Below are 17429 nucleotides of genomic sequence, written 5' to 3'. Positions count from 1 at the left end.
AGCCCAGATTTAGGTACCTGTTTTTTTCTATTCTGTGCAATTACTAGTATTACTGGTGACCGCTTGTGGGTTAATGTGACGGTATCATAGTCAGGTTCATTTTAGAACATTGAATTTTCTGAATTTTCAGTATTTCACTTCTAATATAGCTTTCAACATTTATGTTTTTAGGAAACACTGGGAACACATTCAAGATCGAACCAGTTTTAGGCATCATCACAGTATTGAAGGAACCGGACTTGACAACAATGGGGCAGTTTGTTTTGTCAGTCAAAGTAACTGATCAAGGTTCACCACCACTGTCTGCAACAGCAATTGTACGCATTTCTGTGACCATGTCAGATAATTCCCATCCAAAGTTCACACACAAGGAATACCAAGCAGAAGTTAATGAAAATGTTAATATTGGAACTTCAGTTATTTTGATTTCTGCAATCAGTCAGTCTACATTAGTTTATGAGGTCAAGGATGGGAATGTGGATGGAGCCTTTACTATAAACCCATATTCTGGAGTCATCACGAGTCAAAAGCCACTTGATTATGAACATACTTCATCTTACCAGCTCATTGTTCAAGCAACTAACATGGCAGGCATGGCATCGAATGCGACCATCAGCATTCAGATTGTTGATGAAAATGATAACCTGCCAGTTTTTCTCCTCTCCCAATACTCGGGCAGCATAAGTGAAGCTGCTCCTGTAAACAGTATAGTCCGGAGCTCAGCCAACAACCCACTGGTGATACGAGCCACGGATGCCGACAGTAATCAAAATGCTTTGCTGGTCTATGAGATTGTTGAATCCACTGCTAAGAAATACTTCACTGTAGATTCCAGCACTGGTGCAATCAGAACAATTGCAAATTTAGACCATGAAACCATAGCCCACTTCCATTTCCATGTGCATGTTAGAGATAACGGAAATCCACAGCTCACAGCGGAGAGTCCAGTCGAAGTTACTATTGAAGTAACTGACATCAATGACAATCCTCCAGTCTTCAGTCAGGCTTTGTTTGAGACGGTCTTGCTTCTACCCACTTACGTTGGTGTAGAGGTTCTTAAAGTCAAGGCTACAGACCCAGATTCAGAGGTTCCACCTGAGCTAACATACAGTCTGATTGAAGGCAATGTGGACCATTTTTTGATTGATTCAAGTACTGGAGTACTCACCATAAAAAATAATACTCTTTCCAAAGATCACTATATGCTTATAGTAAGAGTGTCTGATGGGAAATTTTACAGCACTGCTATGGTAACCATAATGTTAAAAGAAGCCATGGATAGTGGGCTCCATTTTACACAAAGTTTTTATTCCACATCTATCTCGGAGAACAGCACTAATATCACAAAGGTAGCTGTGGTGAATGCTGTTGGAAACCGTCTCAATGAGCCCTTGAAGTATGGTATATTAAACCCGGGGAACAAGTTCATGATCAAATCCACCTCAGGAGTTATTGAAACGACGGGCATCCCCTTTGACAGAGAAAAACAAGAGCTATATGAGCTGGTTGTTGAAGCAAGTCGTGAACTAGACCATCTGCGTGTGACCAGGGTGGTTGTCAGAGTTAACATTGAGGACATCAATGACAATGCTCCGGTGTTTGTAGGGCTGCCTTACTATGCTGCTGTACAAGTTGATGCTGAGCCCAGTACCCTAATTTATCGAGTGACAGCCATTGATAAAGATAAGGGTGCAAATGGTGAAGTCTCCTATCTGTTGAAAGAAGACTATGGGCATTTTGAAATTGACAGACAAACTGGAAGTGTCACTTTAAGAGAAGCCTTCAACTCTGACTTATCTAATATAGAGTATTTAGTTATCATCCTTGCAAAAGATGGTGGTAATCCATCATTATCTGCTTCAGTAGAACTTCCTATTACTATAGTTAATAAAGCAATGCCTGTGTTTGACAAGCCCTTCTATACAGCTTCTGTAAATGAAGACATAGAAATGCACACCCCAATTCTTAGCATAAATGCAACCAGCCCAGAGGGCCAGGGTATCATTTATATCATTGTTGATGGAGATCCCTACAACCAGTTTAACATTGACTTTGACACTGGTGTTCTGAGTGTCATCAGCCCACTGGACTATGAAGTAAATTCTGTTTTTAAGCTGACAGTACGAGCCAGTGATGCCCTCACTGGTGCTCGGGCTGAAGTCACTGTGGACTTAATTATTAATGATGTAAATGATAATCCTCCCGTTTTCGATCACTCGGCCTATAATGCCACCTTATCCGAAGCATCTTTGATTGGGACTCCTGTGTTGCAGGTTGTTGCTACCGATGCAGACTCTGAAAATAACAAACTTATACAGTATCAGATTGTCCAGGACTCCTTTAACAGCACTGATTATTTTCACATAGATAGCACAAGTGGCCTAATCCTGACAGCCCGTATGTTGGATCATGAACTATTACAGCAGTGCAGCTTAAAAGTCAGGGCAGCTGATAATGGATTCCCACCACTGAGCAGTGAAGTTCTTGTTAGTATTTATGTGACAGATATGAATGACAACCCTCCAGTTTTTAACCAGTTAATATATGAATCTTACGTGAGTGAACTGGCCCCTAGGGGCCATTTTGTGACTTGTGTCCAAGCTTCTGATGCTGACAGCTCTGATTTTGACAGACTGGAGTACAGTATCTTGTCTGGAAATGATCGGACCAGCTTTATAATGGACAGCAAGAGTGGCATTATAACTCTGTCTAACCACCGGAAACAGAGGATGGAGCCAATGTATAGCTTAAATGTCTCTGTCTCGGATGGATTGTTCACCAGCACAGCTCAGGTGCATATCCGGATCCTTGGTGCTAACCTCTATAGCCCCGTCTTTTCACAGAGTATTTATGTGACAGAGGTGAGAGAAAATGCTGCCCCTGGAACTAAGGTAATCCATGTAAAAGCGACAGATGGAGATTCTGGTATATATGGTCAGATAAACTACTCCATAATAAATGATTTTGCCAAGGACCGCTTCTTAATTGATAACAATGGACAGATCCTAACAACTGAGAAATTGGACCGAGAGAACCCTTTGGAAGGGGATATCAGTATATTTTTGAGGGCCCTGGATGGAGGTGGGAGAATGACTTTCTGCACCGTGAGAGTGATCGTAGTGGATGAGAATGACAATACTCCCCAGTTTATGACAATAGAATACAGAGCAAGTGTCAAAGCAGATGTTGGAAAAGGTCATTTGGTCACCCAAGTGCAAGCATTAGATCCAGATGATGGAGCTAATTCAAGAATCACCTATTCATTGTATAGTGAAGCCTCTGTTTCAGTGGCAGATTTGCTTGAAATTGATCCTGACAATGGATGGATTGTCACCAAAGGTAACTTTAACCAGCTGAAAAACACTGTTCTGTCATTCTTCGTCAAAGCAGTTGATGGTGGCATTCCCATGAAGCATTCCCTTATTCCTGTCTATATCCATGTTTTACCTCCAGAAGCTGTTTTACCTTCCTTTTCCCAACCCCAATATTCTTTTACAATACCAGAAGACACTGTCATAGGAAGCACCCTTGACATTTTACATGTTTTGCCAAGCCAAGGTGCTGTATATAGCACCGTTAACGGTGAATTAGCTGAAAACAACAAGGAAGGGATTTTCATCATAGACCAAGACACTGGAATCATAAAGCTAGACAAGAGACTTGACCATGAGACAAATCCTGCTTTTCACTTTAAAGTTGCAGCCACCATACAGCTAGACAAAGTGGACATTGTATTAACTGTGGATGTGGAGGTTAAAGTGTTGGATGTAAATGACAACAAGCCTGTGTTTGAAGCTGCCAACTATGAAGCTGTAATAATGGAAGGGATGCCAACAGGGATTAATCTTATCCGGGTTAAAGCAATTGATGCGGACTGGGGTGCAAATGGGCAAGTCACGTATACTCTTTCAGCAGAATCGGAGCTGGACAAGATCATGGAAGCCTTCACAATCGATGGCAACAGTGGGTGGATCAGCACATTGAATGACCTAGATCATGAAAAGAATCCCACTTTTACTTTTGCAGTGGTGGCTTCAGATCTGGGAGAAGCTTTTTCCCTCTCATCCACCACCTTGGTCTCTGTCACTGTGACAGACATAAACGACAATGCACCAATCTTTGAACACGAGGTGTACAGAGGATCCGTAAAAGAGAGTGACCCTCCTGGTGAAGTTGTGGCAGTTCTCAGCACATGGGACGAAGACACATCTGAAGTCAATCGACAGGTTAGCTACCATATTACAGGTAAGAACGTTGCAAACCCCTTTTCTTCCTGAAACCTGCTCTTATTGAAGAACTGAGATTTAGTACAGATTAGCATGAAAGTTTTAGCAGGATTTCAAGTACATCCTCAGCTTGCAAGGAAGTCAGTTCTATTTCTCTTGGATTTATTGTTCTTAATTTGACCAGAATTTTTTAGCAACTAGTGAAGCTTAGAGAGAGAGAGAAAAGGATTTGTGTGTGTGTCACTCTCCCTCACCCCCTCCCCAATTTCACAGCCCAAGACTTCATGCTGTAAGGAAGTGTAACCATCATGATTGATGTGTCAGCATGGGAAAGATCAGAACTTAATGTATCAACCAGGGAAAATGAACAGCATTTATTCTCAAGAGGAAAGCCCTTACATTTCTAAGCGCTTTTTTTTAATTAAACCCTTCTCCTTCCAGAGAGGGGAATTTTCATTTAAACTTCCATTTAAAAATTCAATTTAAAAAATCACTATCTGTGGAAAAATTGATGTGCACTGTAAATTAGGGAGGGAGGAATACCACACTTTCCCCACTTACCAGAAGCGTCGTATTACAAACCAGGGAAGCAGTAACCCTCCTCACTGCTGTTCTGGTTAGCACCTGTGCAGTAGCTATGTGCAGCATGGTGTAAACGTAAATTTATTACTAATCTTTTTTCCAAGCATAGTAATATTGTTTGTTCCTATCATGCTATATTTATTGCCATTCTATTTCCAGAGCAAAATTAAATGTCTGTATGTTTTGGGGTGAGGGAGGGAGGTGGAGGGGGAAATGAGTTGTGTTTATTATGTCTGTGTCTGTTGTCTGCATTCTCCAGTACATTTTTGCGAGTAAAGTTTTGGTTCCTCCTGCCTCCCATCCTGCAGAGCTGCTAATGCACCTCTACCTCAATATAACACTGTCCTTGGAGCCAAAAAGTCTTACCGCATTATAGGTGAAACCGCGTTATATTGAACTTGCTTTGATCAACCAGTGTTCAGCCTCGCCTCCCCAGAGCACTGCTTTACCGCGTTATATCCGAATTTGTATTTTATCGGGTCGCATTATATCGGAGTAAAGGTTATATTGTAATAACCTTGTTATTATTGGTGTGCACCACTGTCTGCACTGGATAGAATTAGAACTGTTCCCAGTTTTGTCATAGACTCAGTACTGCTAACAAGTAATGGGCAAAAATAAGAAGTCTCATTTAGCTCAAGTGGTGCATGGGTTTGTGTATTTGTAGCTGGAGGATCTGAATTCTGTCTTAGCTTTTGCTATCAAATGGAGAATGGCTGTGGCATGTGGTATGGTAACAATCATAAAGTCCTAGGTACCATGGATTTGTCATCATATACGTTCAAAATACCATCGGTTTCAAGTGATTTAATAATTCATTTTGACCATTTGAAAAGAGTCTTCATTCAGTTTGAAAGTAAATTCTTCCACACCTGTAAAGGCTAAACTGGTATATTAATAGGGTATCACAGAATAGTCTATAAGGACAGGAGGTGAAGGATAGTTTTGTGAGTAAAAAACAAAACTGGAAGGCTCTGCCACCCACTTCCTGTGTGACTTGGGTAAGGCACTTCCTCTCTGTGCTTCATTGTCCCTGTTCGTAAAACTGGAATAATAATGCCCGTGTTCTAGAGGCTTTGTGACACCTATATAATTATTGTCTGTCCAGAGCTTTGAGATCCTCAAATGGGAAGTGCTGTAGAAAAGCAAAGCAGTGATGTTCAAATTGGGAGTAGTTTAGTGCACTGAGATAATTATTAACTAGCATTTTTCCCATTTATGTAAATTGTCCTGAAGTCGTCAATCTCCTGTTCTAATGCACAATACAGATACATTATGTATTAATCCACTTTCATTAATTTGAGAAAAATACCAGTTTAATACCAGTCTCCTCCCATAAGACCTAAAAGTTTCAAAACTATCCCTTCCTGATTTTGTGTTGTCATAGTAAATTCTAAAAATGCTACTACTGAAAAGACAAGAGGTTTAAAAGGCACATATGATACCATTGCAACTGCTAGAACATAATACCAAAGAGGCTTTGCTATCTTCAGTTTTTTAAGATATCCTCTTAAATATGGAAAATAGTGGAATGAAAATCATCCAGAAACATTTAATTCTATTGGCTACAAAACAAATGTTAAAATACAGTTGCATTTTCACTAATGAAACATTCGATTCATACTTTGAGTTCAAAATGAGTTCATCTAGTGGACTTCAACATTTCATGACATCAAAATAGCTGGGGATTTTTTTCAGTGACTGTGTCATTTTGAAGGTATTTTGAGACCCAGATTATTGTTCTGTAAATACAGCCACGCCTGAGTGTCATAACTCTCCTACTCAGATCTGAACCTTAGAGTTCAGAACATGAGAAGCTAGCATGAAACCTCCAAACTTAATTACCAGCTTGGATCTGATATCGCTGCCACCAGCCAGAAAAATTCTGGCTCACTCTGGTCTCCCCAAAACCTTCCCTGGGGAACCCCCAAGACTCAGATGCCCTGAGTCTCACCACAAAGGGAAATAACCCACTTCCCTTCTCCCTCTTCCCCTCCAGGTGTTCCCTCCCTGGGTTCCTGGAGAGATATACAGATTCAAGCTCCGTGAATCTAAACAAAGGGATTCCACCCTCTTTACCTCCTCCCAGATTTCCCCGCCCTGGGTACTCTGGGAGATTCCCTGCTTCAAGTCCTTGAAACACAAGTACCGAGAGATCTAATCTCTCTCCCTCCTCACCCAGAGGGTATGCAAAGTCAGGCTTAGTAAATCTAACACAAAGAGATTTTCCCCTCCCTTCGTTTCTTAGCCGTAACCAGTGAAAAACACTCAAACAGGTCTTAAAAAGAAAGCTTTATATAAAAAGAAAGATAAAAGGACATAAAATGGTCTCTGTATCAAGGTGACAATATACAGGGTCAATTGCTTAAAAGAAAAAATGAATAAACAGCCTTATCCAAAAAGAATACATTCCAGCAACTACACACATGTAAATACAAAAAAACAATATAAACCTATTGTCTTACTATCCTTGTACTTACAACTTGGAAACAGAAGATTAGAAAGCCTGGAGATAGAAAAATCACTCTCAGAGCCGAGAGGGTCACCGAACCAAGACAAAGAACAAAGAACTCACACCCAAAACTTCCCTCCAACCAGATTTGAAAAAGTCTTGTTTCCTGATTGGTCCTCTGGCCAGGTGTTTGGTTCCCTTTGTTAACCCTTTACAGGTAAAAGAAGGTGTTTGGTTCCCTTTGTTAACCCTTTACAGATAAAAGAACATTAACACTTAGCTATCTGTTTATGACACTGAGCCATTCACTGGAGCAAGTATGGATCACTGAATTAAAGGGAAGAGAAAGTAAATGATGAGAATGGCATTTGGTGCACTCAGAATAGCCTTTCATACCTTTCCCTGAGGATGTGCAGCACACACAGAATGTGTGGAAAAATCGCCTTTTAGATGAGGCATAAAATCAAAACTCTAACCACTTGTGATGACTTAAGGTCTCATAGTACTTTCCCCCAGAATACAGTCATTAATCTCAGTGTTCTGGTCAACTCTTAATATGGATAATAACACTGTGCTTGACTAACATGCCTCTCCCACTTTTAATTTAATTTAGATACAGTTCTTCAGTTCAAACCTGTTCTTCAGGCTTGCGGTATGCTGGTAAACAGCTGCCGTTTTCAAACCCAGAGCCATCTGCGTTTCACTGGTGGAAGATGTGATGCCTATTTGCCCATTTATTGACAGACCTTGTTAAACAATTGGGGATCTGTACCGATGAAAGCCATGGTATAAAAGCTGGCTGTTACATATCCGAAGTTCCTGGCAGTGATAGCTGGAGATGGAAGAGGCACTGTTGCTTTTCTTGTGAGAGCGCAATGTTGGCCAGTTGCCTGCAATAAACCATGGGCCCTTTCATGTGGGTTACTGAAGACTTGTCAGGTTTCAGAGTAGCAGCCGTGTTAGTCTGTATCCGCAAAAAGAACAGGAGTACTTGTGGCACCTTAGAGACTAACAAATTTATTTGAGCATAAGCTTTCATGGGCTACAGCCCACTTCTTCGGGTGCTGCATCCGAAGAAGAAAGCTTATGCTCAAATAAATTTGTTAGTCTCTAAGGTGCCACAAGTGCTCCTGTTCTTGTCTGAAAACTTGTCAGTATTGCTTTAGACAAATAGACAAGGCTTTCTTAGTGTTTGCAGTATTACCTACAGGGCCCTGTAATTACTGTAGGGGAATGCCCTTGCTTGTGCAAATATTGCAGGTTCTGTAAAAGTATTTAGACATCTGAGGGCTTGTCTGCTGAGGGAAACTCAGGAAAGTTAAGGCAAATCAACTAAAAGGTGTGAAGTCACCTTCAGGGAGGTGGGGGAGGGGGCCTGATTCAAGACAGATTAAGTTACTGTAAATTAAGGCCACTTTACTCCTTAATGAGGGCATCCACACACCATTTGCATTGACTTCACAGCTCTAGCTGATTTACATTAACTTTTCCTGAGTATCCCTGTGTAGGCCTAAAGTAACTGGCATAACCACTGTTTGAGGCTGTTAAGATTGCTTCCCTGACCTTGAAGCTGCTCTGCACCCACAGTTCCTGTTGAAGCAAGTGGGAACAAGAGGATGCTCAGCAGCTGAGAGGCTCAGGCCCTTAGTGAGGAGCCATGGACTATAGCAGCTTAAAAGTGTGCCAGTGGAACTCAGTCTGACATCCTCAGTGTGCCTGACCTACCTGGTGAGATTATCTGTCTAGCCCAGTGTCTGACTGACATCTGACCCTGGGCGAGGGTGAGCTGGTTGATGCCCATCTCAGATAAGACTGAGGTGTAATGCTGGTGGATTGGGGGAAAGCAACCAGAAAATGTGGCAGAGGTTATAACTTTGATCCAGCAAATCATTGAAGCCAGTGCCAATGTTTCTGATTAAGAGAGAAGGATCCCTTAGTCATCTCTTTCTCAGTATTTGTGGAAGGGAGAGTTTATGTTGTTTGTGGTGAGTATTATTTTCTTTTTGTCTGTGTTTATTTTGCCTGGGAAGCTCAATGGGTATTTGAATAATTTTGAGGTGAGTGGCACATTTTTAATTCTTGCTTTGTGTGCATTTCAAGCACCTCTGGGCAGATCCTCAGTTGGTGTAAATGGCTGAAGTCAATGGAGACAATAAACCAGAGCTGAGGATCTGTCCTTTAGGGTATGTCTACACTACAGTAAAACACCTGCGGCTGCCCATGTCAATTGACTTGAGCTCATGGGGCTTGGGCTGTGGGGTTATAAAACTGTATTGTAGATAAGTGGTTCTCTGCCAGGGGTACACATACCCTTGAGGGCACACAGAGGTCTTCCAAGGGCTATTCAACTAATATAGATGAGTGTTTCACAACCTGGGGTTTGCAGTTCTCAGGGAGGGGGTCACAGGATGAATTTGGGGGGGGGTGTCACAAGAGCAGGCTTCGTATTGGGGGGGGCAAGCAGGGCAATTGTCTGAGGCCCCACACCACACTGAGTCCTGTGAAGCTAAGTTACATGCTCCAGCTCTAGGCAGTGGGGCACAGGCTTCAGCCTCACCACCTGGGGCTCTGGCTTCAGACAAGACTCACAAGTGGAAAAACAGGCTCAAGTGTCACACTGAAATGTAAGTACAATATTTATTTTATAATTCTCTGGTAAAAATTAGAAAGGATGCAATTTGTCAGTAATAGTGTGCTGGGACACTTTTTATTTTTATATCTGATTTTGTAAGCAATGAGTTTTTAAGTGAAGTGAAACTTGGGGTACACAGGGCAAACCAGACTCCTGAAAGAGGTATTGTAGTCTGGAAAGTTTGAGAGCCACTGGTGCTGATGTTTGGGCTTGGGGTGGAGTCCAGGCTCTAGGATCCTCCCTCCTTGCAGAGTCCCAAGAGCCGGGGCTCCAGCCCAAGCACGAACATCTGTTCTGAAATTCTGTAGCCCCACCGCCCAAGCCAGCTGAGGGTGTTTTCTTGCAGTGTAGACATACCATTAGAGTCATTCAGATAGCCACTTCTGAGAGCCCTGATATTTGCGGGAGGAGTTATATTGGCAGATATAAGAATATTGTCATAGAATATCAGGGTTGGAAGGGACCTCAAGAGGTCATCTAGTCCAATCCCCTGCTCAAAGCAGGACCAATCCCCAGACGGATTTTTGTCCCAGATCCCTAAATGGCCCCCTCCAGGATTGAACTCACAACCCTGGGTTTAGCAGGCCCAATACTCAAACCACTGAACTAACCCTTCCTCCTCGAAAGCTAAGGTGTAGTGGTGGTAGAATTTGGTGGGTTGTCTTTATCATTTGGGCAGCTCAGTGAGCATGTGCACTGTCTTAAATGTTGTGTAAACACTATTGGTTTTAATATGCATAAAGTCCCTACAGTTCCAGATAGGCACCAGACATTTTTAAATAAATAAATATGAAATCCAAAGAAAGAAACAAAATGAAATAACCACTGTAGTATGCACTAGGAATAGGGAAGTCTCAGTGAAAACTCATGTGGTCAATATCGAGTTTTCAGCTACTCTTTTAGTTGTTATAACTTAGGTATGTGCGCTTTGGTAATGATGTGTATCAAGATTTGTTTGTTTGGGATCAGCATGTTTGTGGATTTCATTGTGTCTAGGTGTTTTTTCTTTCATTAAACTTGAGCCCATGTTGGTTTTGTACCATGTGCTGACTAGGGCATGGGGGAACAGGCCATTAATCAAACTTCAAGTAACAAAAGATGAAAGATAATGCAGATTCTCTTAGCCTCAAAGTCATTCTGAAATGTTGCTTTTATTTTTAGCTAACACTTCAGTGTTGTGACATTCAAAGCAGAACATAAGAAAACTGCCAACAGATTGTAAAGAATCCATTAATACTCGTAGTCAGGAGGCTTCCATTTAGAAATTCTACATTATTCAGAGTGAAAAACTAATTAATTAGAATGCCCTTAGGACTCAGAATCTGCTTAAATATGTTAGTGGAAAAGTTAATTAATCATTGCGGAATGAGATCTGCAGCAGGGCATATATATGAGTTCTAGAAAATGGTTCCCTGAGCCACAGCTTATTTTTTTCCTTCCCTTTTAAGACTATTTCCCTGACAGTGTTTTACTGTTTACATCTCATTATTTCGGTGACACTTTATCATATGCCTTCAGTCTTTCATCAGCAAAATACAGCAGCAGTGCTGAGCAATGGAGAAAGGAAGGATAATGATAACAAAAAAGGAAGAGACATATGAATCAAGCCTTTGATTCACGTTTTGTGTTTATCACTAAGGTTTCTTGATCATTCAGATGAATCTTCTAATAGAATAAGGGAAAGAAATGTGGGATCTTAAACACCCAAACATTTTATGCACACTCCCATAATTCCCAGCATATGATATAAAAACTATTTCATGAACAAGATGGTGGTAATGACTATAGAATTGTTCAAGGCTGGTATTACTATTAACAGGACCGACAGCCAACTGATTGAAGTTTTTACCTCTCCTCTTTACTTAGCAGTGGGATATACATGAGCTGGGCATACTGCTTCATGTTAACTGAAGCTTGTTAATCATTTGCTTTAACTAAAGAACTCTCATGCACAGTGCAGAAAAGTATTGAATGCCATCATGAAGTTAAAGACATACATTTAAGGCTTTGTTATATTAAACAGAACTCTTGCTATGGCTGGTTCGCATCCAGCTGTGGAGAAACATTATGCTTCTTTACCTTGATGCTGCACTTAAATGGAGATATTTTAATGTTAATCAGCATGTGCCTACCTTTCTCTCCAGCCCAATTAGGATGTGCTTCATAGTTCAGTCAAGTCAATGGACAGACTCTCAGTGACTTGACTGGTCTTTGGATCCAGCCCACATTGCATAATGAAATACAACTGACCGTCTTTTGGGGAAATCCATTTTTTGTCACTACACAGCTTTAGCAAGGGTCTGATTCGGCATGGCACTGAGAATCCTGTGCTCTCACGGAAGTCACTGGGAGCTGAGGGCCTTTCAGGATTGTAGCCTATGACCATTGGGTTGCTATAAACAGAAAATGGTTAAGTGTTTGATATACCAGCTTTATATTTTAATATGAATGCACACACTCAGTCTAAAGGTTCTATAAAATATGTGGCTGATCAATGATCTAAACTGCCCTCATTTTCTGGTGTGTGATATACACACAAGGCTTAACATATATGTTCAACCTTTCTGTTTGGTTTTAAGTTCAGGAATGTCTCATCTGCCCTCTTTTTCCTGGGCCTGTCTACTTAAAATGCTGTGCCACTGTAGTATTTCAGTGAAGACACTACCTATGCCGACAGGAAAGCATAGGTATTTCATCTCCCCAAGAGGAAGTAGCTAGGTCAACGACAGATTTCTGCCGTCGACCTAACACTGTCTTTGCTGGGGGTTAGGTCAGTTTAAGGGTGTCACGCAGAAGTGTGGATTTTTCACACCTCTGAGCAATGTAGTTATACCAACCTAATTTCCTAGTATAGACCAGGCCCCTGAGACTCTTTATGGAGAACTGGCAGATTTATGATATCTGAGATGCTAGGTAGCCACACCTAATTAAGTCATGTGATCACAGGGGAAGAGTGATTTTTTTTTTATTCCAACGGTTTATAACTTTTTCTCTTTTCTATGTTTTTGTTAATACCTATTTTCTCACATACTGAACATAAATAGTTGGGAGTAAAGATTAAAAACCTACCTTTTCCAGGAGGGGCCAAGAGATCTCACAGCACACATCCAAGACACTAAGTGAGCCCTCCAGCAAAGCCAAGGAACATCAGACCTTACATTCCTGATATTGCTAAGGAGAAAAAAAAATTAATGAAAAGCACCATTTGAGCTGCCTTTTTACATTACAAAGAAGTAGGGCACAAGCCCTTTAAAAAAAAAAATCTTTGCAGTCTCTCTTTAAGAGAACAGTAGCAAACTTCTCTTAGTGGGAAAAGCTTAAATAGCAGGTTAGCCTGAATTGTAGTTTGCTCATTGAAATAATGTGGGGCTTGTCCATCTTCCCATTCAATTCGTGCTGCATCTGAGTTCATTATAAACAGATGCCATTCTGCCTGAATGTGGTGAATGTGTGCAGGTAGTTTTACAGACCAGGCATGTTCTAGGAGTTGTACACACAGATAGGAAGTCGTAATAATCTGACCCAAAGAATTTGCAGTCTAATCTGACAACATAAAGACAAAGACTGGAGAACAGGCTACAGCAAAGGAAGATAATTGAAGGTGATCATCTTATAGAAGAGATTAGGGATTATACCATTTCAAATGCAGGTGTAAATAACCGTTAGAAATGTTATTGACAAAGAACCATGCCCCTTTTCACATCACTTTTAATTCCTTGTGTCCTTCAGTGTGTGAATTGACATTATTTCCCTCTCTGAGGATGATGGGGACAAGTCTTTCTCTCTACAAGCTGCTTTTGTCTCCATGCAATTTAATGATGTGGAAAAGTAATATTGCCAGGTTCGGTGTCAGTGTTTCAGCATAATAAAAAGCTGTTCTGCTTCATCTCCTTCACTCCTAGCTGGCTTTCGCTAGCTTTCACTCTCTGATAAATTTGATCTAATTGCAATGCTTATCTTTGAACTATTCCTTAAATGACCCCTCGTTAGGGCTATTTAATACTAATGTGTCTTTCTGTGTCATGTAAACTTTTTTTTAAAAACAGCTAGAATCCTAATGAGTATAAGAACAGCACAGCTGTATGATAAAGCTTTCATTAAAGGATTCGTTAATAGAACCTACTGCCATTCCTTGATTGCATAATCAACAGCTAATGAAATTGTCTTGGTAACAAGAGCTACAGTGTATTACATCCTCTCTTGAGACTAAGTGGAAAGACAATTGTACCATCCTGAGAAAACTATTGATTGTTCACAGTTTGAATTTGATTGCCCTTCAGGAGAACTAAACAAGAGATCATCTTGAGCTCTGCTAAATGGATTTTGTTTTCTTTGGATATTAGTGTTTACTTTCATACAAGGGGCCACAAATGCCTGGGACCATAATCTTATTACAGATTTCCAAAATTTACCAGTTTGAAGGCACTTCTCATGGTATGAGGAAAAATAGTAGTTGCTTACTTGTGGCACCTTTAAACTGCATCTGTGTTTATGTTTGAATGAATTCAAAGCTCTGATAGGCCTCTATTGCCTCTTTGTAGGAGGGAATCCCAAAGGGAAGTTCGCCTTGGGACTGGTTCAGAATGAATGGAAGGTTTACGTGAAGAGACCACTAGATCGGGAAGAACAAGACATTTATTTTCTGAACATCACTGCTACCGATGGCCTGTTTGTAACACAAGCTGCTGTGGAAGTGACGGTCACTGATGTTAATGATAATAGTCCTGTCTGTGATCAGGTTTGTCAGCAAATTTTAGTTGTGTAATATTTTACTAGACATAAAGTTTTCCTATAAAGTTCACTATTATTTATCACTGGTTTCCAGTTTCATTTCTTAGCTCCATTCATGGTACACTCTTAGTTCAGTGGCCTGACGTGTTCTGGGAGGCACTGGTGGGTGTAGATAGTTTCGCTAAAGCAGGTGGAAGGATAGTGTTTTAGAGAACATAGCAGTGGAGCTAAAGGGGCTTGGCCTTCTCCACACTGGTAGTTGTCTTATTATGTAGTAAAGTTAGATTATTGTTGGTGCAGCCCCTTTAGTGGTAACAATGGTGAGAGGGTCAGTATAGACAGGACACAGGTAGCCACTGGCAGTTTAACCACCATGACATCTAGACCTATCTGAGAACAGATGATACAGTGGTAAAATTACCCTGTGTCCTGTCCTTGCGCTCCCACGCTCACCATCAAGGATGAAGTTGTACTGCTACAGTAGTGAAATGAGGGGAGCGTTCAAGAAAAAGTCAGAGTAGACAGTGTATAAGGTGTGTCTGCCTTTTTATTCCTAACACCTTTGCACTCCTACTAATGTTTTTAGTTTGTGCTGGTGTTGTGATACTTAAAATGGTTCAGATCTTATATTGATGAGTTAAAGTTCCTTAAGAAAAGTTGTTTCTTTTATAAGTGCATGCACTATAGAGAGTAACCATGCAAAATTATGTCTGTGCAAAGATAATATAAACTGCAGCTCTTGCATCTCCCGTGTTTTCTGCTTTTGTCCCTAGTTTGCATATGCAGCATTATTTCCTGAAGACATTCCATCAAACAAAGTCATCCTTAAGATCAGGGCTAAGGATGCAGACATCGGATCCAATGGTGAAATTCGCTATTCGCTGTTTGGACCTGGGAACAATAAATTTTTTTTAGATCCAGAAAGCGGTAAGGTGACAAAAGTTTTGTCTCTGAATGACATTGCTAACCCTGGCCACCAGTTGGGGCCAGAGTTCTCGCCAATTATTGCTAATGCATTTTCCATTAAAGTGTCACATGGAAATCTGAACTTGTGCTATCAGTTTATATTATTGCAGGCACTTATGTCCACTTTGAAGGTGACGGTTATAGGACAGTAGAAGGGAAGGAACCCCTTTGATAGCCACCTTGGATATTCCATCCATTGAGGGGGATTTAACCCTTACGTTTCCCAGCAAGACCTTCAAACCAGTTGTGGGCATCAGAGTCTGGAGCCCACTTGGTATAAAAGAGAGGGAGCTGCTGACCGAACGTTTACGAGGAGCCTTCAGCTTTGGAAATCATTTCTTCCACCAGGGTCTGAAGTAGCCTGAATGTGTTGATCTTCAGTACAGTGGCAAAGACTATCTTTTCATCCAAGCTTTTGGGGTGGAAGGACCATGAATATAGTATTTATTAGCATGTTGGAGTGTTGTGGGGTATTGCTGATTTGATACATGGTTTTTGATACATGGTTTACTAACAGGAAGCACTGCATCTGATGGTACTGTTTTGTTACCATAAATCACAGAGGTTGAAGCAGTGGGAGGTGTTTAGTATGTTAAAGGTGGGCTATTGTCCCCTATCAGAATAAAGTGTAATGTATTTAAATATGGGATCTGGCATATAAAAGACTAAATCAGTCCTGCTGACTAGTACCAGATGCTAATATCTTAATGGTTGAAGACTATTTATCTTTTTTATAAGAAGCAGATAATATTTAAAACTTGTGGCATATGAACAAGCTACCTTGTGGTTGTTCTTAATGCCCATGGTCACACCTGTGTCCTTTCATTGGCCTATATCGTGTATCTGAGAATGAGATATCTGATCTAAACGGGAAGACAGAGGCAGCTCCTGAGACTCTCTGAGTTGTTTGTTGGCAAAGATCAGCATTACGGCCCTTTACGTTTGATTATCTCTGCTGTCATCAGTAGATTTACAGTGCATTTATGTGTTTAGAAATCTAGAGAGCCATGGAGATTATGAGAGTAACCAAAAGGCAGACATGAAAAATACTGTTTATTATACTCTCAGCCATGGGTGAAATTGTAGGGCTTTGAAGGTCATCCAAATTGGCTTACGTACTGCATTTGTACTGGCAGTTAACTATGGTGGATAAAGAGAAGTAAAAATGAAGCTTTCAGGATTTTGTATTCCTTTCAATGATGGACACTATTATTTGTTCCATTTTTTTCCCTCTTTTTTTCTTTTAATTCCTGAAAAATATGTGATCTTTCTGGTACTTACAATATCTAAAAATGAATAATCTTTTATATTAATAATGATGATTGCTGCTTTTACCCTATTTTAGGTGAGTTGAAAACCTTGGCCCTTTTAGACAGAGAGAAAATCCCTGTGTACAACTTGATTGCCAGGGCAACAGATGGCGGTGGCAGGTTCTGCCAGTCAGAAATCCATCTTTTCCTGGAAGATGTTAATGATAATCCACCAATGTTTTCTACTGATCATTACACCGCATGTGTCTATGAGAATACAGCCACTAAAGCTTTGTTAACCAGAGTTCAGGCCACGGATCCTGATGTAGGTAAGTGAGAAATGTTACTAAGAATAACTGGTACCCAGAAAAAAATGCATGGGTTGGCAGAATTGTGACAGAGATGGCACCTCCTTCCTTCTCTCTCTCTCCTTATTCACCCCTTCTGCTTTTCCTTCCTCTCCCCTTCGTTATCCCCTTTGCTGCTGCTCATTGTTGAGTGTGGCATGGTGTCACAGATGTATAAGTATTGCAGTGGCCAGAGAAGTCTGTCATCACCATATTCTCATTGTAGAGATCACTGGTAGCAGT

The 17429-nt window shown here is 40.8% G+C and overlaps 1 protein-coding gene across 9 annotated transcripts in view; it reads left to right on the top strand.

Annotated features, from left to right (window-relative positions):
- Positions 1-17429, top strand: part of FAT3 (FAT atypical cadherin 3) — a 607093-nt gene that overhangs the window by 497645 nt on the left and 92019 nt on the right. For 8 of the 9 annotated variants that reach the window (XM_050940215.1, XM_050940199.1, XM_050940224.1 and 5 more), the window contains 4 exons: positions 172-4245; positions 14434-14630; positions 15397-15550; positions 16935-17168. In XM_050940215.1, coding sequence (XP_050796172.1) covers positions 172-4245; positions 14434-14630; positions 15397-15550; positions 16935-17168 — 4659 coding nt within the window. Of the gene's footprint in view, positions 1-171; positions 4246-14433; positions 14631-15396; positions 15551-16934; positions 17169-17429 lie in introns of those variants that run through there. The other variant, XM_050940233.1, reaches the window with a different exon arrangement.

The sequence above is a fragment of the Gopherus flavomarginatus genome, chromosome 1, assembly GCF_025201925.1.
Source record: "Gopherus flavomarginatus isolate rGopFla2 chromosome 1, rGopFla2.mat.asm, whole genome shotgun sequence".
Taxonomy (NCBI): domain Eukaryota; kingdom Metazoa; phylum Chordata; order Testudines; family Testudinidae; genus Gopherus; species Gopherus flavomarginatus.
Note: the sequence above shows the minus strand (reverse complement) of the source record. Positions and strands in the feature narration are given on the sequence as shown.